The 26,089-nt window shown below is 42.4% G+C and overlaps 1 protein-coding gene across 1 annotated transcript in view; it reads left to right on the forward strand.

The window, feature by feature from the left end:
- Window positions 1-26,089, forward strand: part of LOC144682282 (protein bassoon-like) — a 421,222-nt gene that overhangs the window by 365,861 nt on the left and 29,272 nt on the right. The window contains exons 8-11 of the mRNA XM_078544759.1: window positions 8,337-8,415; window positions 12,664-12,762; window positions 19,051-19,106; window positions 21,565-21,671. Of these exons, the coding sequence (XP_078400885.1) occupies window positions 8,337-8,415; window positions 12,664-12,762; window positions 19,051-19,091 (219 nt within the window). The 3' untranslated portion in view covers window positions 19,092-19,106; window positions 21,565-21,671. The remainder of the gene's footprint in view (window positions 1-8,336; window positions 8,416-12,663; window positions 12,763-19,050; window positions 19,107-21,564; window positions 21,672-26,089) is intronic.

Consider the following 26,089-nt stretch of genomic DNA (forward strand, 5'->3'; position numbering starts at 1 on the left):
TTACTCATCAAGCTCCTTTTAAAAGTGTTAATTGACACAACATTTATTGCTCACTTAACCTTCATTTAGTTGCCTCTGGTATTTGGGTTATGGCCAGTGGGTGTTGGCTGTAGATCAAAGGGACTTCTCCAACACTAGCCAGCCTCTCATTTTCCACACTCCATTAATTTAAGTTTATTCAAAAATCTGCTAGCTGTCCAGTTCACCCATCACCCTTGTGCTTATTCGTTGACCTACATTAGCTTCTGGTTGAGCAATGTGTTAATTTTAAAACTCTCATCCTAGTTTTCAAATCATTTCATGACTATGCCCTGCCCCTCTCTATCTGTGCAATATCCTCTTACAATTTCTCCAAGATACCTCTGATTCTCTATTTCTGGCCTCTTGTGTGTCTTCAATTTTCATTGCTCCACTAATGAGTCAACCTACAGCTGCTGAGTCCCGAAGCTCTGGAATTTACTCCTTAAACCTCTCTGCCTCTTTACCTCTCTTTCTTCCTTTAAGACACCCCTTAACACCTACCTCTTTGATCAAGCTTATGGTCATACAACCTAATATCTCCTTATGTGTCTAGTGTCAAATATTGTTTGATAAGACTTCTGTAAAATGCCTTGGGAGGCTTTTCTATGTTAAAAGTGCTATATAAATGCAAGTTGTTGTCCCCTAAAGTTGGGTTAGGAATACCCCTTCACCCGGGAATTGTCTTGTTCAAGAAATCTCAGTCAGTTGGGTTGTGATTTGGGAGTTGAATCAGGGATAGGGAACAAAAAGGGGGTCTTGGACCCGGGTCAGAAATGCCGCTGCACATTACATGGATCAAGGAACAGCATTGGGAATTGTATTGGCATCAGGAAATGCAACTGAGAATTGGTTGGAGTGAAGGAATACCAATGGGAGTTAACTCAAAGATGGACAAAGCAACTGGAAAATGAACTGTGGCACAGATTTAAGTTATGAGGACAGGTTGCATGAATGAGGCTTTTATTCCCTTGCTGATAGAAATTAAGGATGATATAATTGAGGTATTTAAGATTATAAAGGACTTGAAAGGTTAAATAGAGAGAAACGCACAAGTGAGGGGGAGCCCAGAGTAAGGGGATATGTCCTTAAAATTAGAGCAAAGCCATTCGGGGTGAAGCCAGGATAACAAAAACAGAAAATGCTGGAAAAACTCAAAGGAAAACAATTCTTCTCGCACACGGTGGCAGAAATCTAGAATTTTCCCCTCAAAAAGCTGCAAATGCTCTGTTAATTCAAACTTTCAAAACTGAGATTTTTGTTTGATAAGGGTATGAATAGATATGGAACCAAGGCAGGTGAGTAGATTTAAGATGCAGATCAGCCATAATCTAATTGAATGGAGTCATTCAGCATTAGGAGATGTGATGGGATCTCTACCTGCTAAAATACGCTGAGCTCAGTCTTTGTCAGCACTTAAGCACATCTGTGTCAGCAGGGTCCCTACCAGTACCTTAAATATTAATCTACCAGACTAATGATATGCGTATGTTTCCTTTTCAATATGCGTCTCAAGGTAAATCATTTTTTGAATGTTTGTGTTACACAATCTTATAAGTCACATATTGTGCCACTAAAGGGTGCGCAATATACATGTTACGTAAGAAATAGGGGCTGAAATAGGCCATACAGTCCCTTGAACTTGCTCTGCCATTCAGTAAGATCATGGCTGATCTGATGTTGTCTTCAATGCCACCTTGAGTTCCCCATAACCTTTAACTCCCTTGTACTTCAAAAATCTATCTGTCCCAGCCCTGAATATATTTGATGACTTAGCTTTAACAGGTCTCTGGGATAGAGAATTCCATAGATTATTGACTCTCTAAGAGAAGGAATTCCTCATCTGCATCTTAAGTGGTGACCCCTTATTGTGAAACTGTACCCCTAGTTCTAGATTTCCTTACTAGAGGAAATATTCTCTCAGCATCTATGCTGTCAAGCCCCCTCAAAATCTTATACGTTTCAATGAGATCATCTCTGATTTTTCTGAACTCCAATGAGTATAGGGCCTACCTGCTCAATCTTTCCTCATAAGACAACTCCTTCATCCCAGGAATGAGCCTAGTGAACCTTCCCTGAACTGTCTCCAATGTGAATATATCCCTTTTTAAATAAGGAGACCAAAACTGTACACAGTACTCTAGGTGTGGCCTCAGCAACTTCCTGTATAAGTGCAGCATGCTTTTCCTACTTTTATAGTCCATCCCCTTGCAATACAGGCCAATATTCCATTTGCATTCCTAATTACTTGCATATCTGCATACTAATGTTTTGTGTTTCATGTACGAGGACACCCAGATCCCTCTGTATCACAGCATTCTGCAGTCTGTCAACTTAAATAATATTTTGCTTTTCTGCCCTTTCTAACAAAGTGGACAACCTCACATTTTCCTACATTATACTCCATCTGCCAAATTTTTGCCCACTCACTTAATATATTTGTATGCCTTTGCAGACTTTCTGTCCTCCTCACAACTTCCTTTTCTCACCTGTCGTTATATTGTCAGTGAATTTGACAATATACTCAGTCCCTTCATCCAAGTCATTAATATAACTAGGGCTGTAGATAGGGTTTTAAGCTAAATAGTTGGGGTGGGGGTGAGTTCAGGTGAAGGGAAATTTAGAAAATGAAAGAGAAAGGACAAGGCAATAGTGTAAGCTACTGATTTGACTAATGATAACTGGAAGATGACAGGAAGAGACAGAGCACATGAACATGAGTGCACCAGCAAATGGGGTTAGAGTATACAAAAATGGTAAAAAGACAAAACTGAAGACATTGCAACATTTGTTAACAAGGTAAATGAACTGATAGCACAAGTAGAAATACATGGGCATGATCTGATAGCCATTATAGAGACATAGTTGCAAGGTAACCATGGCTGGGAATTTAATATTCAGTGGTGTTTGACATTTTGTAAGGATAGGCAGAAAGGAAAATGAGGAGGAATGGTTCTGTTAATAAAGGAAGAGAAATGATCTTTCCTCAGAAGGTCAAGATGTGGAATCAGTTAGGGTGGGGATGAGTAACAAGGGACCTGAGTGTGATAACATGATACAGTACCACTGTAGTCTGAGTTATGTCAACCAATACCATTACACTCTTTAAGAAAAATGATACCAAGTCACTTTTGTGCAAATTGCGTGGAAAAAGTAATGCTTTCGTGTGAGCCGAGAGTGCAGTGTACTATAGTTGCGAATCATGCAGTACAAAGGCTGGAGCCTAATGTTGGCATTGGAACTGTTGCCATGGCATTGAACAGTCATTTTTTTCTCATTCCTCCTTTGTGAAATAAAATTGCATTTTCTGTTACACCACACACAATTAAATAGGTGATTATGCAGCGCTGGCACATCAAAAGCATTCATCATGTCTTCTCCTGGCTTAGGAAATTAGTACAAGGCAGTGACACTGAGTTCTTTGAACCCCTTATTGTATCAGTGCCTTGTAATGAACTCCAGCCCATACATGATCCTGCATTTGTTCTGCAAAGCTAAACAATAATTTCACTGCCCAATAGACTGAAAAGTAAAATCATTGAATACACATGGCTGAGCAATCTCGTGGCAGATTTCATCCATGTTAAGTATTATTGAATTATTTTAAAGAGCACCTGAAATTCCAGGAGTAAAAAATTTGTTTTGCAGAATTTACAGAGGGAAAGAGAAACTGACCAGCGAGCTAGCCAGCATACGAAACAGCTGAGGTAGATTAACTTTTCAGGTGATCTTCATAAGGTCATTTTTCTCCATGAGACATGTACCAACTGGGATTGTCTTCAATGTGTCCATGCACTCCTGGAAGAAAAATTGAATAGAAGATTGAAACCCACCTGCTGCTAGCTTTTAACTGGCCCCACACTGCCCTACTGCTTTCAGTACAATTTCAAATCAATCATCTACTTTCAAAACTGCATATGTTCCATTAACAGTTGCCAATCCGAATCTGGGCCCTTTAAATAAGAGAGCTGATAAGTTATCACTTACGTTGAACTCCTACCACTTCATAACCATCGTTCAGGTTCAATGATTTTGATCCCAAAGATAGTCACAGCTAGGTTGTCACATCCAACCAATGCAGGTTGCAGAAGTATACTACACTAATATTCATTACAAGCCCAATGACTCCCACAGCTACCTTGACTACAACTCCTCACGCTCTGCATCCTGTAAGGACTCCATCCCATTCTCTCAGTTCCTTTGCCTTCGTCACATCTGTTCCGATGATGCCACTTTCAAAAACAGCGCTTCTGACATGTCTTCCTTATCCGAGGTTTCCCACCCACAGTGGTTGACAGGGCCCTCAACCGTGTCTGACCCATCTCCCACGCCTCTGCCCTCACATCTTCCTCTCCCTCCCAGAACCATGATAGGGTCCTCCTTGTCCTCACTTTTCACCCCACCAGCCTCCGTATTCAAAGGATCATCCTCCACCATTTCCACCAACTCCAGCATGATGCCACCACCAAACACATCTTCCCTTCACCCCCCCCCCCCGGTCAGCATTCCGGAGGGACCGTTCCCTCCAGGACACCCTGGTCCACTCCTCCATCACCCGCAACACCTAAACCCTCTCCCACGGCACCTTCCCATGCAATCGCAGAAGATGCAACACCTGGTCCCTTACTTCCCCCCTCCTCACTGTCCAAGGGCCCAAACACTCCTTTCAAGTGAAGCAGCGCTTCACTTGTACTTCCCTCAATTTGGTCTACTGCATTTGCTGCTCCCGATGCAGTCTCCTCTACATTGGAAAGACCAAATGCAGACAGGGTGACCGCTTTGCGGAACACCTTCAGTCTGTCTGCAAGCATGACCTAGACCTTCCTGTCGCTTGCCATTTCAACACACCACTCTGCTCTCATGACCACATGTCCGTCCTTGGCCTGCTGCAATGTTCCAGTGAAACTCAACGCAAACTGGAGGAACAGCACCTCATCTTCTAATTAGGCACTTTACAGTCTTCCAGACTTAACATAGAGTTCAACAACTTCAGATCATGAACTCTCTCCTCCATCCTCATCCCTTTTTGATCCACTTTTTCCAAATATTTATTTTTAAATTTTTATATATATGTTTTCTCCACCTATTTCTATTATTATTATTTTAATTTATTTCCAATCATTGTTTTATCCGCACCTTTTAGCCTATGTTGATCTTTTCTCCCACACGGTCCCCTGTCCCCACCCCACCCCCACTAGGGCCATCTGTCACTTGCTCATCCTGCTTTCTACTCTTAATTTCACCATTAGCACCTCCTTTAGCCAGTATCACCACCATCACCACCCCTTTGATCTTCTGTTTATGACATCTTTCGCAATCTCTCCTTTGCCTCCACCTATTGCTGGCCTTCTATCCAGCTTCACCTGTCCCACCCCCTTTAAGCAGTATATATTTCACCACATTTTTACTTCTCTTTAGTCCTGAAGAAGTCATACGGACTCAAAATGTTAACTCTGTCTTTCTCTGCACAGATGCTGTCAGACCTGCTGAGTTTTTCCAGTATTTTTTGTTTTTGTTTTACTACAGTTTGTGTCCAGTTAGGTTAATTGGTTTGAGCTGGGTACATCCTTTCACCAGCCAGTTTTTGTCCTCAAAAAATGGCATATCTTTCAACTGACCAGGAGAAATTGATTAGTTAGCTGATTAAAACCTAGTCATACAGTTGTTTTATCGATTCTCTCGAGTTCCAAAGGGACTAATACTGTAGTGATTTCAGACATTCCAGTATAGCTTACACATCTAGGTTAGAATTTTGCTAAATTTCTTTCAGATACAGGACTCCGAATAATTTATTGCAGTAGTGTTTGAATGCAGTTGCTCTGACAGGTGAGAGAAAAATGCCTGGCACAGAAATTGGAGGGTGAGGGAAATTTCTTTTTTCATACAAAGTGATGGGTAAATTGAACAGACTCCTGGTAAAAACGGTTAAATGAGATTTGGTTTGACTCATTTAAGAAGAGCTGGATAAATTTAGAAATCGTGGTATATTTAATGAAGCACGATCATTCCTGGGCCAATGAGACTATAGAACCTAACATGAATAATGGAAGCGTCAGTGTCGTGCTCAACTTTGGGAACTGGGCATAAGTGTTGCAGAACGTTCAACTGAATAAGTTACAAAAGATGCAATGAGCATGGTCTGTGAAAAGAATAGACTCTTTGACTGGAATTTTCCAGTCCCTCATGCTGGCAGGATCGAACAGTCCCACTAAGGTGAATGGAGATTTCAATGGCTCGCTGGTCCCACTGTGGGGGGATGCTGCTGGAAAATTCAGGCCTTTGTTATTTCTTTCTTATGCTAGTGTGGGCTCTGTCAAGGGTGGTACTGAGGCACAGTGGGGAGTTCCAAGTTGCACGTGTCCTCTGCCATAACATATCTGCCATTGTTTGTTAAGATGAAAATGTTCTCCAGTAATAATAATACTTATCTTGTTACATGTAGGGGGGAAGGAAAGCAGGATTGCAAATTTTGTATAGCTGGGGCGCTAGACAAGTGTCAGCCTTGGCTCAATATTAGCACTCTTGCCCCTGAGCCACAAGATTGTGGGTTTAAGTCCCACCCCAGAGACTTGAGAACATGATCTACCTGACACTCGAGTGCAATACTGAGGAAGTGTTGCACCATTGAGCTGGCAGTCTTTTGGATGTTATGTTAACAGTCTGCCTCCTCAGATGAATGTAAATCTTCCCATGCCACTGTAGAGTAAAGGACTAATGATAATGAAACAATCAGGTTAAGGATGACGTAAGCGTGACATTGAGGCTCCAAGAGAGCAAGAGACAGAACTTAACTGAGGTTTTCCACCCACGGTGGTTGACAGGGCCCTCAACCGTGTCTGTCCCATCTCCCGCGCATCCACCCTCACACCTTCCTCTGCCTCCTGGAACCATTATAGGGTCCCCCTTGTCCTCACTTATCACTCCACCAACCTCCGTGTTCAAAGGATCATCCTCTGCCATTTCTGCCAACTCCAGCATGATGCCACCACCAAACACATCTTCCCTTCACCCCCCAGGTGGCTTTCTGCGGGGATCGTTCCCTCTGGGACACCCTGGTCCACTCCTCCATCACCCGCTACACCTCACCCCCTCCCATGGCACCTTCCCATGCAACTGCAGAAGGTGCAACACCTGCCCCTTTACTTCCCCCCTCCTCACCGTCCAAGGGCCCAAACACTCCTTCCAAGTGAAGCAGTGCTTCATTTGCACTTCCCTCAATTTAGTCTACTGCATTCGCTGCTCCCAATGCAGTCTCTTCTACATTGGAGAGACCAAACGCAGACTGGGTGACCGCTTTGCGGAACACCTTCAGTCTGTCCGCAAGCATGACCCAGACCTTCCTGTTGCTTGCCATTTCAACACACCACCCTGCTCTTATGCACACATGTCCGTCCTTGGCCTGCTGCAATGTTCCAGTGAAGCTCAACGCAAACTGGAGGAACAGTACCTCATCTTCTAATTAGGCACTTTACAGTCTTCCGGACTTAATATTGAGTTCAACAATTTCAGATCGTGAACTCTCTCCTCCATCCCCACCCCCTTTCTGATCGCCCTTTTTCCATTTATAATTTTCATCTCCACCTTTTAGCCCATTTCGATCCCTTCCCCTCACCCCAACCCCACTAGGGCCATCTGCCACTAGCTTGTCCTGCTTGCTACCCTTAATGTCCCCATTAGCACATCCTTTAGATAATATCACCACCGTCAACACCCCTTTGTCCATTTGTCTATGACATCTTTGGCAGCCTCTTCTTGGCCTCCACCTATCACTGGCCCCATATCGAGCTCTACCTGTCCCACCTCCCTCTACCAGCTTATATTTCATCTCATTTCTATATTTCTTAGTTCTGATGAAGGGTCATACAGACTCGAAACGTCAACTGTATCCCTCTTCACAGATGCTGTCAGACCTGCTGAGTTTTTCCAGGTATTTTTGTTTTTGTTCAAGTGTCTTAGAAACCATGTACTTACTACGAAGTCTCGTAAATAGTGTAAGTAAATAGCTTCTAGAAGAACTATATACCGACTATCTCAAGTCACTCATTGACTCAGTTAAACCTCTTCTAAACAATCACAACTCAAAAAAGAAGAGATTTCTCCCTGGTGTCCTGACCAATATTTATCCTTCAACCAACATCACTAAAAAGATTATCTGGTCATTATCTCATTGCTATTTGTGGGACCTTGCTGTGTCTGAATTGGATGAAGAGTGTTTTGGGATACCTGATGTCATGAAAGATGCTATATAAATGCAAGGTCTTCTTTCTTTTGGTATACAATGTTTTCTAATGATCATTTACTCCCTTTTTCATTTCCAGACAAAGCCAGATCAAACAACAGCTGGAAAACCTGTAGTAAAACAAGCAACTGCACCACAGCAAGCTGCTAATATAGCAGGTATGTTTAACAGCACGAGGACCTCAGTCAGAACACCAATTTTGGTTAAATTGGAGTATTCAGATATAGTTCAAAAGTGGTATTGTCTTCATTAGAGAGGAAGAGCAAAAATAGTTGGATCTGGAAATCTGTGATCCCTGGTCAAGAATAAATAATATAGGACCAGATTTTACTGGAACAAGGCATCTCATGATGTGCTCCATTCGACATATAATTACAAATCTAGGTTTTAAAATTTCATTACCCACAAGGTTGCGGGAATTGTGCGCTGATAATGGCCCAATGAGGGCAGCAGGATTTGGTGAACAATGAGACAATGTATCTTCTTAACCAATGAAATAAAAGTGTTGAGAAATGAACAGAGGAAGGACCGAGAAGGAGGGTGAATTAGAGGGGAAGAATTCAATGTCAAATGAGGCACAGAAAAAGAAACAAAGAGAGGGAAAGAAAGATTGGATTGAGAAATAGTAAAAGAGGCAAAATGGAAAGCAAGAAAAAGATTAATTTAAATTTGAAAATTTTTGAAATCTAAAACAATTCACTGCCTGAAAGAATGCAACTCCACATTTATAATTGTTTCCTTTCTGAGCGAGAGAGGTTGATTGGCAATCAATGATTTTTACACTGTTAAAAGAATACTTGTGCTGCTAATTATAAGATGTAATTTTCTGTGGCAAACTTAACATGCAGTTAATGTGCAAACCCTGCAACTTTGTGAAAATCACAGGGAAGTTAAGCACGAGTTCCCATGGAGTGGTGCACATCAGCCAACAACTTGCAGCAATTTGCAATTCACTGGGTATTCATTTTCTCACCACAAGTTGCTGGCTTATTTGCACATTAAGAATGGCATGCTCTACTCAGACCTCATTATGTTTTCAGCAACATCTTGATTGGATTGATATCTAGAGGATGGAGGGTACAGATGGATCAAAAAAAAAGGGGAAGGGCACAGGTCCTCAAAAAAAAACATTGTGCTGCTTGAGATATCCCCGAATGTGCTCTGAGAGGCATAGAACAGGTTTGCGGGTGGAGAATAGCAAACAATTATTAATTCGTTGGAAAGGAGAAAACAGTGAGTATATGATGTCAACTTTTCTGAATGGCTGTAAATGGGTCGAGTTCTTCCACATTGTTCCATTCTGTGGCTACTTTTATTCACTTCGTATATCAACGATTTGAATACGGGCCTAGACCAAGTGATGTTGAGAGTTAATTCATGACGAAATCAATAGAAGCTACAAAAGGATATTGATGAAATGGGGCCAGAGGCTAAAGGTTACTCTGCAGAATTTAGTAGCAGTAAGTAGATGATTCATTTTGGTTTAGAAAAGAACGGCAGTAATTACGCTCTGAATCGAAGTAGGTTCAGTACTGTGAAAGGAGCAGAGCGATTAAAGGCAGTACATTAAAGGCAGGAACTTAGATTGATGAGGCTGTAAAAATAGCTAATTGAATTCCAGGTTCTATCTTGAAGTATAGTAATGAAGTGAAGAGGTAATGATGAGCCTATGTAACATCTTAATAGGACCTCAGTGAGAGGACTGTGTAAGAATTGGACTCCATACTACAGGAAGGCGTTTGAGACTTAGGTGGGGACACAATACAGATTCACTAGGATGTTGCCTGTTGTGAAGAATTATGAGTTCAAGGAAAGATTTGAAAAATTACATTTTTTTCCAGAATAATGCAGATAATAGGACAACATAATGCAAGAGCTTATTTTTAGGAAAGAATGGAGATGGGTAGTTAGAAACAGATTGATTCCAGTATTTCATGAGTCAAGAATGAAGGGCCAAGTTCGTGGCTATCTAGGTTCTTTTCAAATTGCTCTTGCAGCTGGTGACTCTCTTTTTTCCAGTATTTCAGGGGATCCCAGGGATCTGCTCTTTCTCTTCCTGCTTCAGATTAATGCTGTCCTCCATTCATGCTCCAGCCTAATTCATTCTTTTACCTTCAGGTCACACATCCTCAGCATTCCCAGCTTCCAGTAATTCAGCATTACAAAGGTCAAATCACCAGACATCTTTCACTCCTTTGCACTGGATACAAGAAAAAAGCTTGGCATTTGATTGATGAGGCCTTGCTCCAACCTCTCTCTCACTGTAACCTTTTTTTGCCTCCATCTTACAAGTACTGCAATGGTCGGTGTTTCTCTGAACTTCTTTCTCTTGTTCCATCTAAGGAACAAATATGCCACCCTACATACTCTTCCTAAATTCCTTACTATATTCGCTATTCTAATACATCATTGTGTGGATTACATCATCTTTTCCAGTCTCTCGACCCTCATAAATTCTTCAGGCTTTTAAATCCTAAACTTGATAATATCTAATTGTTATTTCCCGTTTGAGCATGTCTTACTTGCTCATCGACCTTAGCCTTGGCCCTCCTTTTTTCCCCCGAATAATGATTGAGACTAAATAGCCCACATGATGTAATAGAGAATCATACAGATCACATATAATCCTTGGTCTGTGCTGTGTCAGCTTTCATTCCTTGCACCAGGAATGAAAAACACCTGACAGGATTCATAATCCTAATTTCCATTCATTGGCTTCTGCTGACAAAAGCATTTGAGGCCATGAGCTGGTACCAAATGACAGCTGTAGTATCAAAAGAGCTAAAACTGCTTCACCAATGGAGTCAACTAATTCAGGGAAGCGGTGGGAGTCACCGGCTGGTTGATGTAGTTAGAATTAAAAAGAAACAGGTGTGTTATTGGCAGCTTGTCTGCAATGCCCACCCAATGTGGTGGTCAGGAAACACAAACCATATCAAGGTTCAGGCCTCATTCATATTTTTTCCCCAGCTAAGGCTGGCAAATGGGCACTTCACTTCATGTCAATTTGTACAGGAGAAAAGGCCGGTTAAAATGAGAATGGGAGTAAGATCTGGGTGATCTAAACGCCTCAGTTTTGCTACAGTTTTGAAATGCATTCCTAGTCATCTGTAGAGGAGTTAAGAGTTGCATTTAGGAAGCTTTACATGGTAAATGCAAGCTAATATAGATTAAAATTAAAACTAACTCCACTGTGTTAGATAGATTAGTCAACTAGTGGTTATCTGAACTACTAAAAGGATTGTGGCTATTTGCCAATCACAGTCATTTGTGTAGTGCTACAGCATTTTGAGATGAGTGCATCTGGCTTCAGCACTGCTGCAAGTACTGACTGGAAATCGAAAGGCATTAGAACTGCTTAGTATATCATAAACTTTAATTCCAAGAGAAGTGTCTAGGAATTGCTGATTTTAAGCAGCCTCACTATCATCCCACTGGTTGCTGCCTTCATGTGACGTGTGCCATGAGGCATACAACTGTTTGCAGGTGGAGATCAGGAGGCACAAACACTTGGGTAACTCGCCAATGGACTTTCGCAGGGTTCCATGAGAAATGAGAGCCTGGGACCGCAGAATCCTTTCCTGTTGGACCTGGAAAAGCACACCATCGCTCTCACTCTGGCTACTAACATTAAGTGATAGGACGCCAGTTAGTGTGTGAATCAGAGAATACCTCAATCGCCCACTGTACAACACTTGTCATCATGGTCTCTGTTCCTTGATTCGAGGATGACGTCTACTCGGTTGTGAGTTTCTGCCATGGGTCTTCATGTGACTGAACAGGCCGGTTCTCAACCCACAGATCTTTAAGCATGTGGGGTAGGATGTCCCATGAGATAGTGGGGTCTGGAGTGCAGTATTTGCTTTCTTTCCTTCTCTGCTGCCGCTCTGCCTCATCATTAAGGCATTTGGACTCAAAGCGTGATGCAGCTTTTTGGCAAGTTATTGCCATTTTGAATGATTGGTAGTAAGCTCCTCCCAGTCATTAATGTCAGTGCAGTATTAGTATGGGAAAAAGATGCCTGATTTTAATTCCCATTCAGCAAGTTTTCTCCTGGGGAGACAGAGTTTAAAAAAAAAAAAATCCTTATAGTTCAGTCCCCTTAGTAGCAAGTCCTCCTCCATTTTCCGCCTACTCAATATATTTCAAAACAAAAACAGAACTACCTGGAAAAACTCAGCAGGTCTGGCAGCATCGCCGGAGAAGAAAAGAGTTGACGTTTCGAGTCCTCATGACCCTTCGGCAGAACTATTTCAACGTGTTTCCCAACATGTATTTCTTAGCGAACAAATTATTGAATTGCATTACTGTGAAAAGTAATCTAGCAATACATAATTTAATGATTGCAAACTGTATTTCTATGAGAATTGTAAATATTTATTTTCTTTCTCTTGCTCTGCCTATAGGTTCAAAACCAAGCGAAGAAAAGGAGGGGGACATAGGAGCTTTTGTTTCCAAAATGTTGCCAGGAGGCGCAGCTGAGCAGGCTGGGAAACTGACTGAAGGTAAAAAAAATGGTGTACAAAAAGATCAATAGAACACTTAAATAATTTGGAACTTCAGTGGTTTGAAATGCTGAAGAAGGTCCCAGGTTTGATGTCTGTCAGAAAATCCAATTATTTTCCACTACTCCCAAGAAATTTTCCATTTGCTATTATCTTGTTCCCTCTCCTTTCAAGCTACATTTTCAACATACAAGAGACATGTCTCTGATAGTAATAACTTGGTAGTAAATCTCTGTATTTGTTGTTAGGCTATTTTTATATGTTTCTTTAACTTTTGCTTCTATTTATCAAGGTAAGGGAATGGAACATTTCCCATTTTGGGGACCCCATCTCAATATAAAGCATTCCTAGGCTAGCTAACGTGTTCCGTAGTCTGCTGCAGGGTAAAGCTAATGTTGGCTCTGTCCCCTAATAGCAACCTGTACTACAGCCATTGTGGCATTTTCCATTTTCAACACAGCCATCCTGTGGCCTCTGAGTGATATTGCCATAACTGGAGTGAATTATTGCTAAATTAGGTCCTATTCGATGACTAGCCATTTAAAACTTGAAGGAACCAGAATCAATACCTAGTCTGCTAAGTTAGCAGATTTCAGTTGAAGTAGTGGTTAGGATACTTAATATCCTGGTCGAAGAGAAGAAAATCAGCCAGGATTTTCACTCCAGATTAATACCCAGCAACCCCTGTTGGAAGTATATGTGTGTGGATGCCGGATGACAATAACTTTGGGTTTGACTTATTGTTAAGTTGCATTATGAATAATGGCCACTTTGGCAAGTGGAACTATATCTGAACAAGAGCTTGCACTTTTAGGAGAGGAAGGGAGATAAACTGGTTAATCAATAGACCCTAATAAATTCTGCACCATTTTGTTGTTTCTTTGTGAGATAGGGTTATCAAGAAGGTTTGGCAAGATTTTAACCCGTTCAAAAACCACCCACTTACTCAGTTAAAATCGGGCCCATTAAATCTGGAACTTATTATCAGTGATATAAAATACTATTGCAGTGTCACTAATTTAGATTAAAAGTGAGGAAAAATTACACAAAGGAACAAGGAACTCCATCAGTATACACAGAGGGGATTGCTATAGTGATTAGTTCAGGACGGCGTGTTTGATGGAAAGGATTTGTTGGCACAGCTGAGCTAGAACATCCAGCTATTGTTCACCTGTCAGTTCTGCCAATTTATATGTTGTGGTATAAAGTAGATGTGTTGGGGCCTTGTAAGAAAGCATGGAATGAGAATAGGCCATCTGACTCATCGAGTCTCCCTATTCCACCGGGCCATGTGCAATGATGGAATTTATTTCAACACAAAAGCACAATACTGTGGATGCTGAAAACCTAAAATTAAAAAAAAACAAATTGGAAATAATCAGGTCAGGGAGCATCTGTGCAGAGAGAAACAAAGTTAGCATTTGAGGTCTATGGCCTTTCATAGTCTGCTTCTCTTCATCTGCATAAGATGATGGATATGCAGCAAATCCATTGGGGATGGGGTAGCTTCATCTGGTGCATTTTTGCAGTCTGGTGAAATCCATGAAAGGCAGCTTCTTCCACAATTGCCACATATATAGTGGTTATCAGGTGTCATTGTGGGTTGTTGTTTTCGGTGTTGGCACCTATTGTAAAGTTGTTATAGCCACCGATCATCATGGTGGTGCATACCAGCCCACAGGTGATGTCGCCATTTTCCTTTGTCATCAGCTAGTGTCTCCCAGGTGTGAGAATTGATGTTTAGCGCCTTCATGTCATGCAAGCACCCTTGAAGTGGAGCTATGGGTGTTCTACAGGTTGTCTGGCTCCGGTTACCTCTCCATACAGAAAATCCTTGGGTATGCAACCATCTTCCATCCTGAAAATGTGCCCGAGCTAGTGAAATCACCCCTGCTTGATGAGTGCCAACATGCTTGGGAGACTTGCTTTTGAGAGGACTGCCATATTTGTGACTTTGTCCTTCTACAAGATGCCCAGAGTGTGCCACAAACAGCAAAGATTAAAGTTGTTGAGCTCCCTTTTTTGATAGCTGTTAGTCATCCATGTTTTAACAGCCATATAGCAAGGTACTAAGAACACAGGCTTCATATACCAATATCTTGGTCCTAAGAGTCAGCTTGAAGTTATTCCACGCACATTTCGGGAAGTGGCCAAAGGTGGTAGCTGCTTTCCCAATGCATGTATTGAGTTCTGCATCAAGGGGCAGACTGTCTGTCACTGTCAACCCAAGGTAGCAGAATTTGCCTGATGCTTCCAGCAGTTTGTTATTTGTGTGATCAAGATCAGAGATGTGATGCCATGTCCAATAGCTATGGTTTTCTTGATGCTTATAGTCAGGGAGAACAAGATAAAGGCATGGAATGAATTTACCTACATACTAGGTCAGAGAACAAGCTCCACATTCTATCTAGGCTGAAAGTGAAGACAGAAGTACAGCATGTAAAAATACAGCCACGTTCACCATTCAGACAATCTCTGAGTCTTTATAGCTGAATTTCTGTGTGAACCATTTGCACGGCATTATCAGCATAGAGGAATTCTCTGTCCAAGACATGCTGTCTTCGCTTTCCATCTGGATAGATTGTACAGCTTGTTATCTGACCTAGTATGCAGGTGAGCTCATTCCATACCTGCAGGGAAGGGAAAGGTCTGGAGCATGGAGGAAAAAGTACCAAACAAACTGGGGGCTAGGACATGGCTCTGTTTCACTCCAATCTTCACCTTGAAACTGTCAGCAGTGGGACCTTCAAACTGTACAGTACAGTGCATGTTGTCATCAAAGGAGCAGATGAGACAGCGGAGCTGAGGTGGACAGCCAATTTTCTTCAAAATCTTGTAGAGCTCTGCTCTGCTGATGGTGTTTAATGCTTTAGTGAGATCTACAAGAGTGAAATAAAGAGGTATATCATGTTCTCTACACTTTTCTTGTTGCTGGTGTATGGAGAAGTTCATGTCCACTGTCGCTCTGCACAGAAACTGCATCTTTTGTGAATGGCTCCAATGCATACCTTCCTAGTGACGCTAAGGACCATTCATCAGAAAGTGGATAAAGTTAGAGGCGTAACAGACTTTAAGCAAATGCAGAGTCAGAGAAAAGATGGAAGGTAGGAATGACTAAATGACGAAACAGATGATAGTGCAAGGCAAAAGGACATGGTAATGAAGCAGATAAAGAATCAAAATATGGGTCTATAGGAGTTGTTGGCAAGTGGACTTTACATCACCTATTTAATCTGATGTGGGAGTGTCTTGGCCACGTACTCTCTGGTCCCTGTGAAACTGAAGTGATAATCCAGAATATATCTGTTCTTCAAATCTGCCTACTCTTCCATGTTTAGATGTGCAGTTCAACCTGCTTAGGTATAATAGAAGATATTTAAAACCTTCAGTGGAGTTAAGATATGTGAAACCTTCATTCTCATTACTTAGTGTACTATCAAGAAGATTTAATTTTTATCTTTCCATTGAGCCACATTGTGTGTGTGTCAGTATCCAATTCAAAAGATTCCCAATTACTTAACAAAACATAGCACAGGTATGCTACAAAGTTAGCTATTGAGAGTGTGTGAATGAGTTCCCTCTAATATTTCCAGTAGTTATACATTATGGGTTGGTGACCAGAGATGTCCCTGTTTTCACCCACTTATTGTGCGTTTTCTCATTAATCCTTATTTCTCCAAAGGGGTTTTGGGAGCTGCTTCTAATGAATGGGAGGAACTGCAAGAAACAGCTTGCTAGAGGAAACTACTCATGGATAAAAAATAAAATTGTTACTGCAATAGCTTTACTGGATTTCTGCTATCTTCTGGGAATATTTGTTCTGAAGCTAAAAATGCACAAACACACCAAGATATAAGTAGATCATGAACCCATCATAGAAATTAGTCTAAAATGTAAAATTGCCAAGTTGAGAAAGCTTTGAATTCTTATAAGATCATAAGAAATAGGAGCATGAGTAGACCATATGGCCTCTCAAGTCTTCTGCAGCATTCAATCGTAAGTGACCTTCTCCCTCAACTAATTTCACGTCCACTCCCCATATCGCTTGATGCCCTGAGAGATCAAAATTCTGTCTATTTCAACCTTGAATATATTCAATAATGGAGCATCCAAAACCCTCTTGCATAGAGAATTCCAAAGATTTGCAACCCAGCGAGTGAAGACGCTTTTCTCATCTCTGTCCAAAATGATTGGCCCCTTATCCTGAGGCTGTGCCCCTGTGTTCCAGATTCCCAATCCTGAGGCAACAACCTCTCAGCGCCTAGGCTGTAAAGCTCCTTCAGAAGAGTACAACATTCAGAAGAATCAAAAGATACACCTGAGGTGCTGGCTAGCACTAGTTCAGATCCAGGCAACTTGTGAGATGAATGCGTTGATTGCATTGGCAGTGAGGTGCATATGAGAATTAAGTGTCTGGATGTTCAGCGTCTCAATAATTGCCAGTCTCAGTCTGCAAGGCTATAGGGAGAGTTATTGGTAGAATTAAAGGTTGCTCCTACAACATAGAGATAAAGCACACTAGTGCAGCAGAATGGATGGGACTTTACTTTTGGCAGTGACAGTGAAAACCCAGAATGGGGAAGTGTTCCACATCCCAGCATTTATATCCTGGTTTTGCCAAGCATAAAAATGTAACAAAATGAAAGCTCCACTACTTTGCCTGTCAGACCTGAAAACCTTCTTCAGAAACTGATGAAAACCTCGGAGTTGTGCCAACATTTCATCTACACTGTTTGCTTTGACTTGGTAATTTCAGCAATATATATTTCAGCTTGGATCTTAGAGTTGCTGGTCAACAATGAAAACTGCACACAATTTTGCTTAACCTGAAAAATCTCAGCCCCAGCAAAGAACCTCATTCATCCATTTTAGGGCTAGAAATTTCATATGACCTGCATTCTTTTTTCTAAGAAAAAGGAATAGAAAGAAAAATTTGCATTTACATATCATCTGTCATGACCACCAGATGTCCCAAAGCACTTTATAACCAATGATGTTCTTTTTCAAATATTGTCACCATTGTAATGTAGGAAACACAACAGCCAATTTGCACCCAACAGGCTCCCATGGACAGCAATGTGTTAATGATTAGATAATCTGTTTTTTGTAGTGTTGTATTACTGATAAACTATGGGTAGGACACCATGCAGGGACCATTTTTCTGCTCTTAGGATCATCGAATCATATAAAGCTTACGGCCCACAAAGAGGTCACTCGGCCCATCATGTCATCTTTGAAATAGTGCGATAGGATCTTTTATACCTACTGGAGGAGGCAGCTGGGCCCTCGGTTTAATGCCTCTTCTGAACGAAGGTACAGCCCCTCGACCCCCTTACCCAGCATCCCAAAATCCAGAAGGACCTGAAAACCAGGTCCTGCCCTGGAAATTACAGTCTCCATCAGGCATTGTTCTTCATCATATCCCAGTCATGGCATGCTGATCCCCTTCTTTTTGGATCCGGGATTAACGGCAGAAGCTGGTCCGGTCCGCCCCTCATCCCTTCCTTTCCCTGTCCCGGTAGGGTCCAGCTCGGTGGAGACATCGGCCCAGATTTAAGTTATCCTATTGCCTTCACTCCTCAGCCCAGGACCCAAAATTCGGTAAAGCCCTATATCCGGTACACTTCCGGTCCCGAGCTTCCAGGATAAGGGTCCAGTACCTATACCTCCAACAGTGTGTACTCCCTTAGTACTGCACTGCACTGCCAGCTTAGATTTTGCGCTCAAGCCCTGAAATGTGACTTGAACCCACAAACTTCTGCCAGAAACACGAGTGCTAGCAGCTGAGCCAGCGCTATGTCTTTCAGGTGATACATTAAAACATCTTCCCTTACCAGTGGGCATAAAAGATCCCATGACAGTATTTCGAATAAGAGCAGTAAAGCCAGTATTTATCCCTCCTAATATATTTCGACATGATGCTTTATGAGTGCAAGTGTGCCTGATTATAAAAATATGGATGTGTCTGTGATACTCTGGCTAAAAGGCATATCTTAGTTTAAAACGCAACTGTTAATTTTTTCCACTTTTCAAATCATTATTACTTTATTTTATTTATTAATCGCTAATCATAATGCTCTTTCCAGCTTAGAGCACACATCAAACCCTGCACGATTTTCTCCTTTGATTGAAGTGGCACAGGGGGTAATTACACGGTCAGAGTAGGCTGAAATGTCTAATTATTATGTTGGACTTCTTCCAGTTTTAATGCCCACTGTTCATCATCTACTGCAGCTTATGGTTGACTGAAGAGAAAACTGAAGCTTTTATTTTTAAATCTTTGTACAGGCATCGCTTCTTTTGGCCGGAAATTAACTTCGTTTTGGTGATCACACTGCTGTAAGGTACGTGTAATGTGTCTATTGGATGGAGAAGAATGGCTTAGAGAAAGATTCTTGTTGTTTTACTCCAGAATTTTATTTGTAACCTTTACAATGCAATTCATTTTAGCATCGCAGTCTGCCAATTTACAGGTGAACATTGTAAAAGAGTAATTCACAATTTATCTTTCTGATTTTAGCCCCTTCACCCTGTTCTTCTAAATGCAGTGATCACTGCTGAGATGGATTTCCATGAGGTATTATAGCCCTTTGATGCCTCTCTCAATGTGTCTGATCTATATTAATAACCTGGATTCAGAAACTCACCGAGCTTGTCAGGTTCATAGATGCTGCTGCACGACTTGGGTGAAGGGAGGGGAGAGTGCAGTAGAGTCTAAAGAAACTGTTAAGAGACTAGGCAATATTTGGAAATGGACAGAACTATGGCAAATGCGATTAAATACAGGCAAATGCAAGATTTTATACAGTGGAATAAAAAATTAGATGCACTTTTAATGAATATAATCAGAGAGGGAAAAGACTGAAAGTGGTCTGGAAACGAAAGCAGATTAGACATTGACCCTGTCCAGTCATTTCAGAGCAATAATTAATAAAGCAAACCGAATGAGGAGTTGCATTACCAAAGTCTGCATTCTGCTCTTGTCAGGCCACCCCATAAATACAGCATTTAATTCTGGTCAATACAATGAAAAGAGAAAAATCAAATTCCTAGATGTGGAGTCGGAGGGACAGAGTTATGAGGAAAGGGTATAGCATCATGGGCTCTTCAGCCTGGAAAGAAGCTGAAGTTAAAGAGGTTTTCTAATGCTAACTGAAATAGAAAATGTTAATTATTTCAACATATTTCATTATTTCATGACTGCAAGGGGAAGTAGGCTCAAGGTGGGTATAGAGTTCATTGAAAGAATGATTCATACCTGGAATGGTCCTCTGAGTAGTGATGCTACAAAATAAAGTTAGATGAGCTGATTAGTCTCCCTTACCTGACTGCTTTGTTTCAAACCTGCTATCTTGTCAAAGATTCTCAGGTAATAACATACAGAAGTAGATCTTTTAAAGGAGAGATTTGTTTGTTAATTGTTTTACTCAGAAATGTTCTGGTAGAATTTTCATCTTCACAATTCAGTTACAGATTTGAACTTATCTGTAACATACATATGCGAAAAACATACATTAAGTACACTGTCCTTGAATTTCCAGGGTCCTTTCTGGCTCACATCTGGTGTAAGTCCAATAGAGATGTGGTAGAAGGCCTAAAAATGTTTCAGGACTGAGTTCTTTTTGCGATGAAACTTCTGTCCACCCAACCATGGCTCCTTCTGTCAGAGGTGCTTAACCAGGGTAGGGAGTTCCCATGCAAGGGTTTTCCTCAGTAACAACCTGGGTTACATGGGGAAGTACTGCTCTTGCCAGCAGCAGCTTGCCAGCAGGAGTCTAGATCTAGGCTCTGCCCTAGACCCCAGAAGACAAAACCTAATAGTGCCTGTAGAATTTTCTGCTGAGGTTGAAGCTGCCAGAGCAGACATGAGCAAGTACGTAGTGTTATAATTTAGAATGACAGTTGGTGAAGGATATAATTGGAGCCAATCTTTATTCACTTTATACGCACTTATTTTACTGTTACAGAATCTCCCCCATCCACAAACACTTTAGCAGAGTCAGTGGCAGAAGCTCCTGGGGACATGGTATGCAGGGAAAGAAACAGATCCCATAACTTATACCTGGGGCAAAGGGACATGAATTTTCAGGCTCACTGCTAAATCTTAGGTTTTACTTTAGACATTTTCCTCTAGGCCAGCATTTCATAATATTTCCAATAGGCAAGCTCTCCCTTTAACCTGAAGAGTCCTTTTTCCTGACCTTTACATTGTTATAATCTCCCTCAAATTTGCAAGGTGGTAGAATAAACATTTCAGAAGACCGTGTCCCAGGTTATAAACTGCCAAATAGACTTATTAATCAGTAACCATTAAATGAGCAGAAGCAATAGAAAAACCATAGATTTACAGTCGTTACAGCTTCAACTTCACCTTAGATGATAGGAACATGGCAAAAAATGGCATTTTCTGCACTAACTTGTAACATAAACAGGGCCAGACACAAGGAGTGGGAATTTGAACCCACTTTTGTAAAGTGTAAGGTAGCCTCAGTTCTGCTGAAAAATCGACGGAGAGGGAAAGAGAAATTCTGTCCTGTTGTTAGTATTTTGGAACTTGTAGTGAAACAAGCTGGGACATTTTCTGTGAATTAATCTGGATTTTAGCCTCAAAAGTAACTTGACAAAACAAAGGCAATATAACTCTACATTATAGATAACAATGCTTAATTTTTGTCATTAATTCCTGTGAAAATGCAGTCTGTTGGAACCGTAGTAATTTGATTGCCTTTAAGTGGTCTCAGATGGTTGATACTAAATTTCTATTAGTTGTCTAAGTTTTTAATGCCTTCTGCTTGGTTGTAGGAATCTTGATGTGGGAGTGGAGAGAGATGTGACATACTGGAAAAACCTATGAAGAATCAGAACACATTCAACAAGAAATATAAGAGCATGGGACTCTGTGTAACTCGGTAAGTAGCTAGAACCATGTAGGCAAAGTGTTTTTCCTTTTTCTGATGGCATTGCCTGATTCATGAACAAATAATTTTGTGCACAGGATCAGCATGTTACAAACAGGACTACCAAGACTGACTAAATCTGCATCCATTTGGGGTCAACGATTATCATGATGTAGTTGTGGGTTTTTCTTAGCTTTTCAGAGATTTAGCAGGCATTCAGATTGTGGACATAAAAAGATGAGACATGTCGTGAGCTGAGAGTTGTTCTGAAGTGAGCGCAGGAGTTTGACTGCTGTAGCCATCATCGCTTGGTAATGATTCAGAGTTATTTAGAACTACATTGTGAGGGATGTACTGGTAGTGTTCTGCGATAACCATTTTTAATGAAATCCTATACTGATCTGTAGTGATAGTTAATAAAATATGAATGTGAAAATATTAAGTGTGAAATCTGAACTGACAATTTCTTGCTATTTTTGTACGGTAGCCACTGAGACACACGAGTGAACGACAATGCAGATTTACACTGATGTAAACTGCTGTAAACTGCAAAGCACAATTATTCTCTTCCAAGTCCGTTATTATTGTTATGCCATATAACTGATCAGTGTTTTTGGAAAAAAAAGGAAAGTAAATAGTGATTCTACATTTGTACTCAATGTTCCATTGGGTAGACTATGCCTGCAAATTTTGTCTCTTCCATATTAACTGCAATCCTAAATAATGAGCATTTGAAAAAATGAATTTTCATCAGGGATTTTAAGACCCCCTCAGATGCAGAAGTACAACTTAATTACACGTTCTCTACGCCATGGTCCAATGACTCTGACCTCTTGTTGTGGTCTAAAGTCACAACATTGCTGCCTACTATGAAGCCACACAGAGTACACTTCCTGCCATCAATGTCACCACAGTGAGCGCTGGTAGAAAGATCCAACCCAACTGGCTTATATAAATGTCAAATAAGCTTCTATATTCATTCTGTGTAGAATGGGAAAACACCAAATAAATACCACACCCCCTGGATTTATCCTGCCCTTTAAATAGATCTGTGGGGTGTAAAATCAAAGGAATTAACATCTAGGATTGTATAAAGAATTGATGTGGCTACACTTGAAATATTCTGCCCATCTTTGATCACGAAATTTAGAAAAATACCCTGAGGAATTGAGAAGAGATCAAAGATGATAATATATCTTAATTCAGTGCCCACAAAACAGAGACAAAGATGGCAAATGTGTTCTCTTTATGGAAATTGAAAGTTATGGTAAGATGCAGAAACATTGGGTAGAATTTTCCATAAATGGGACTAAGTGCGGTGGCGGGTGTTTTCAGCAGTACCCACCCTGCTGTCCGTAATGGCAGGGACTTGGGCCCGATTCTGCATTTGGAGCCTCATTAATTATGCAAAAGCATGTATTAGTCTGAATCACCTGGCAGGCCAGGAGTTGATTCGTGCGGCCGCCATCAGTTGGCAGGTTTGAAGGTCCGGGCACCATATTTAAAGGCCAGTCCAACACACAATCTCTCTCTCTCTCCAGTCCACCAGGGATGTCTAGCAGCCAGAAGAGGAAGGCCGAGAGCCTGAAGAAGAAGGCAGCACCCCGCTTCATGCACCAGACCCTCCAGGCCTTGATCAGAGGTGTGCAGGTGCAAAGGCACACGCTCTATCCTAGGGATGGCTGCAGGAAGCACAGCAGCCTCACCTCTCCGGCCTGGGAGACCATCATGGAGCAGGTCAGCGCGGCTGGCAACTGCGCACGAAATGCCACCCAGTGCAGGAAGAGGATGAATGATCTCATCCACTCCGCCAGGGTGAGTCATCCTTCAACTGCCTCCAATATCAAACTCTCATCATTGGCATCATGCACTCAATCAGCTACTCTCTTCAGGGATCTCACACAACCATTAGTGGGAGACTTTCACTTCACCACCATCCCATCTATCATGTTGCTCACACTCCATCCTCTGGCCCTTCTGGGGAGGGCTCATCACACACAGGGGACATACATCTCACCCAACCTCTGCTCCATCTCTTCTCATTACATGCCTTTCTTATTCATACATGCCAAGCTGGCGCACAACAGGTGCGAGAGATCGCAGACCGGGGGAGGGACGGCCAACATCCTCACCCTCAGTGAACTTGAGGAGGCTGCAGCCGAGCTGTCTGGGGACAACAGGGATCACTCCTGTGGGGAAGGGGAGGTCAGCTTCTCCCATTAACCTAATAGGGATCACAGCTCCATCACTTCATCAAATCCTGACAATCGCAGTGAGTCATGTGCAGTCTTATCTAACTCATGCTCATTAACTGAAACTCTATGTTCTAATTTCTCGGTACCAGCAGATCGAGGCCACCAATCCAGTTCAGCATCAGTGCGAGCCTACAGACTTCATCTGAAGAGGAAGCTCCAGAAGAACCATTATGACGTTCACACGCACCCCCCACCAGCTCAGAGACACACACATCTGTGGGGCACAGATGTGGATTAGGCATGGGCTCACTTTCTGGGGAACACCTCACTGACACATCCCTGCAGCCATTGGAGGCAGGGACAGCCCAGGTGTGCGGCACTCAGAGGGCTGCTGGAGACCAACCTTTGGAAGCAGCTGACAAATTAATGCAGGAGATGCAACGACATGCGGTGAAACATCAGACAGAGACTCGGCAGTCTCCCAGCAGACTAGAGCGAATGATGGAGGAGTCCGTCCACGTTCTGCCTGATGTCCTGGCTCCAACATGCGAGCGCCTCGAGGTCACCATGGGAAGGCTGGCAACCACCATAGAGACCTTGGCCCAGCAGGTCTTGCCGGATTTGTGCTCAGCCTTGCACTCCATGGCCACAACCCCAATGGGCACCATCAGGATGTAGGTGACATGGGGACGAGGCGCCTTGACCCTCCCCTCCAGGTGCACCATCGCCTGCAGGAGTCAGGGTGGGGCCCTCAGGCACCCATAGGGAGGATACGCGTCAGCCAGGCATCCCAGGGGCCTCCTCTCAGGACACTCCAAGGATGTGCAGCCGCTCACAGCCCCCTCTGCCTGTGACCCCATCCACACCAGCTTCTCAGGCTGCCGAGGGCGCTTCTGCCCCTGAGTAGGTGATCCTTATCAGGCCAGGGCCCTCCAGGCCCCCAGCCACCAGAGGACATCCGCAGACATCACAGACATCAGGATGTAGCAGCCAGCAGGCTGCCTCCACCTCTGCTACGTATGTCAGGGCAATACCCAGGTGTAGCGGTAGAGTTAGGAAAGTTAAGAAAAATTGATGTCACTTTTGGGTCACAGGTGTGCTAGACATGAAAATAAACTGCACTTTTGTTAATACATTTGATGGTTATGTAAATATTCCTGTCAGCTGAAGGTGTTGTGATTTTGCACTTTGGAATTCTCTTATTTCGAGGTTTAGCCTTCCTCCAACTTAGTGATAGTGTCCCACTGTGAGATTCACATTCCTGTGATGGCAACCTCAGTTAAATTAGTCTCCGTACCCTTGTTTGATGTCAGGGAGATGTGTTTAAATCTTTATTGGAAATGTGTGATGTAAGAGTTTCCAACTCTTCTTTCTCAAGGAACACCATTGAGCAAGGGCAGCTCATCAGCATTGATATACTAGCAGCATTTGTGTCTCCTCAGTGGTAGTGGCAGAAGACAAGACATGCATGGGAGGAGGAGATCTCTAGGCATGTTCACATCTCAGTCGCACCAGTGTTTGCATCATTAGATGGCAGTGAAAGCTTCAAGTCTTCTCTCATATCGCTCTTGTTCCTAAGTGGACTCTCACTTTCCCAGAGTGAGCTCACTCACAAGGCCCCACAGAGCAAAGCAAAGATCATGGTTTGATGATTCATGAGGTCAGAACGTGCAAGTGTGAATGCGGGACTCATTCTTGCTGCAAGTAGGCAGACATCCCCCGAGTTGAAAGAAAATGGCATTGAGGGCTAGGAAAGATGTGGCCATATTTCTTCACTTAACTTTACTCTTCCTGAGACCTGTCAGCAATTAACATATCACGGGCACATCTCCCACGACTTCCTTCCTCCATGGTGTGATTGCGCTCATACTGACCCTCAGCAGCCTCCTGAGGTTCCTGGGTCTCCAACTCTTCATCCTCTGATGAGTTGTCTTCCTACTCCAGTTCATCCTCTGCAGAGATTCATCTCTTTGCATAGCCAGATTGTAAAGGGCGCAACACACTGTGATGATGCGGGAAACCCTGTCGGGATGTATTGGAGTGAGCCACCTGAGTGGTCCAAGCATCTGAAGCACATCTTCAGAAGCCCTGTGGTCTGCTCTATAAGGGAGCGTGTGGAGCTGTGAGCAGTATTGTACCTCTCCTTGGAATGACTCTGAGGGTGATGTGCTGGTGTCATCAGCCGGCGTTTCAGTGGGTACTCCTTATCCCCAAGTAGCCATCCCTGCAGACGTA

This window comes from Cetorhinus maximus, chromosome 6 (assembly GCF_964194155.1).
Source record: "Cetorhinus maximus chromosome 6, sCetMax3.hap1.1, whole genome shotgun sequence".
Classification (NCBI taxonomy): Eukaryota; Metazoa; Chordata; class Chondrichthyes; order Lamniformes; family Cetorhinidae; genus Cetorhinus; species Cetorhinus maximus.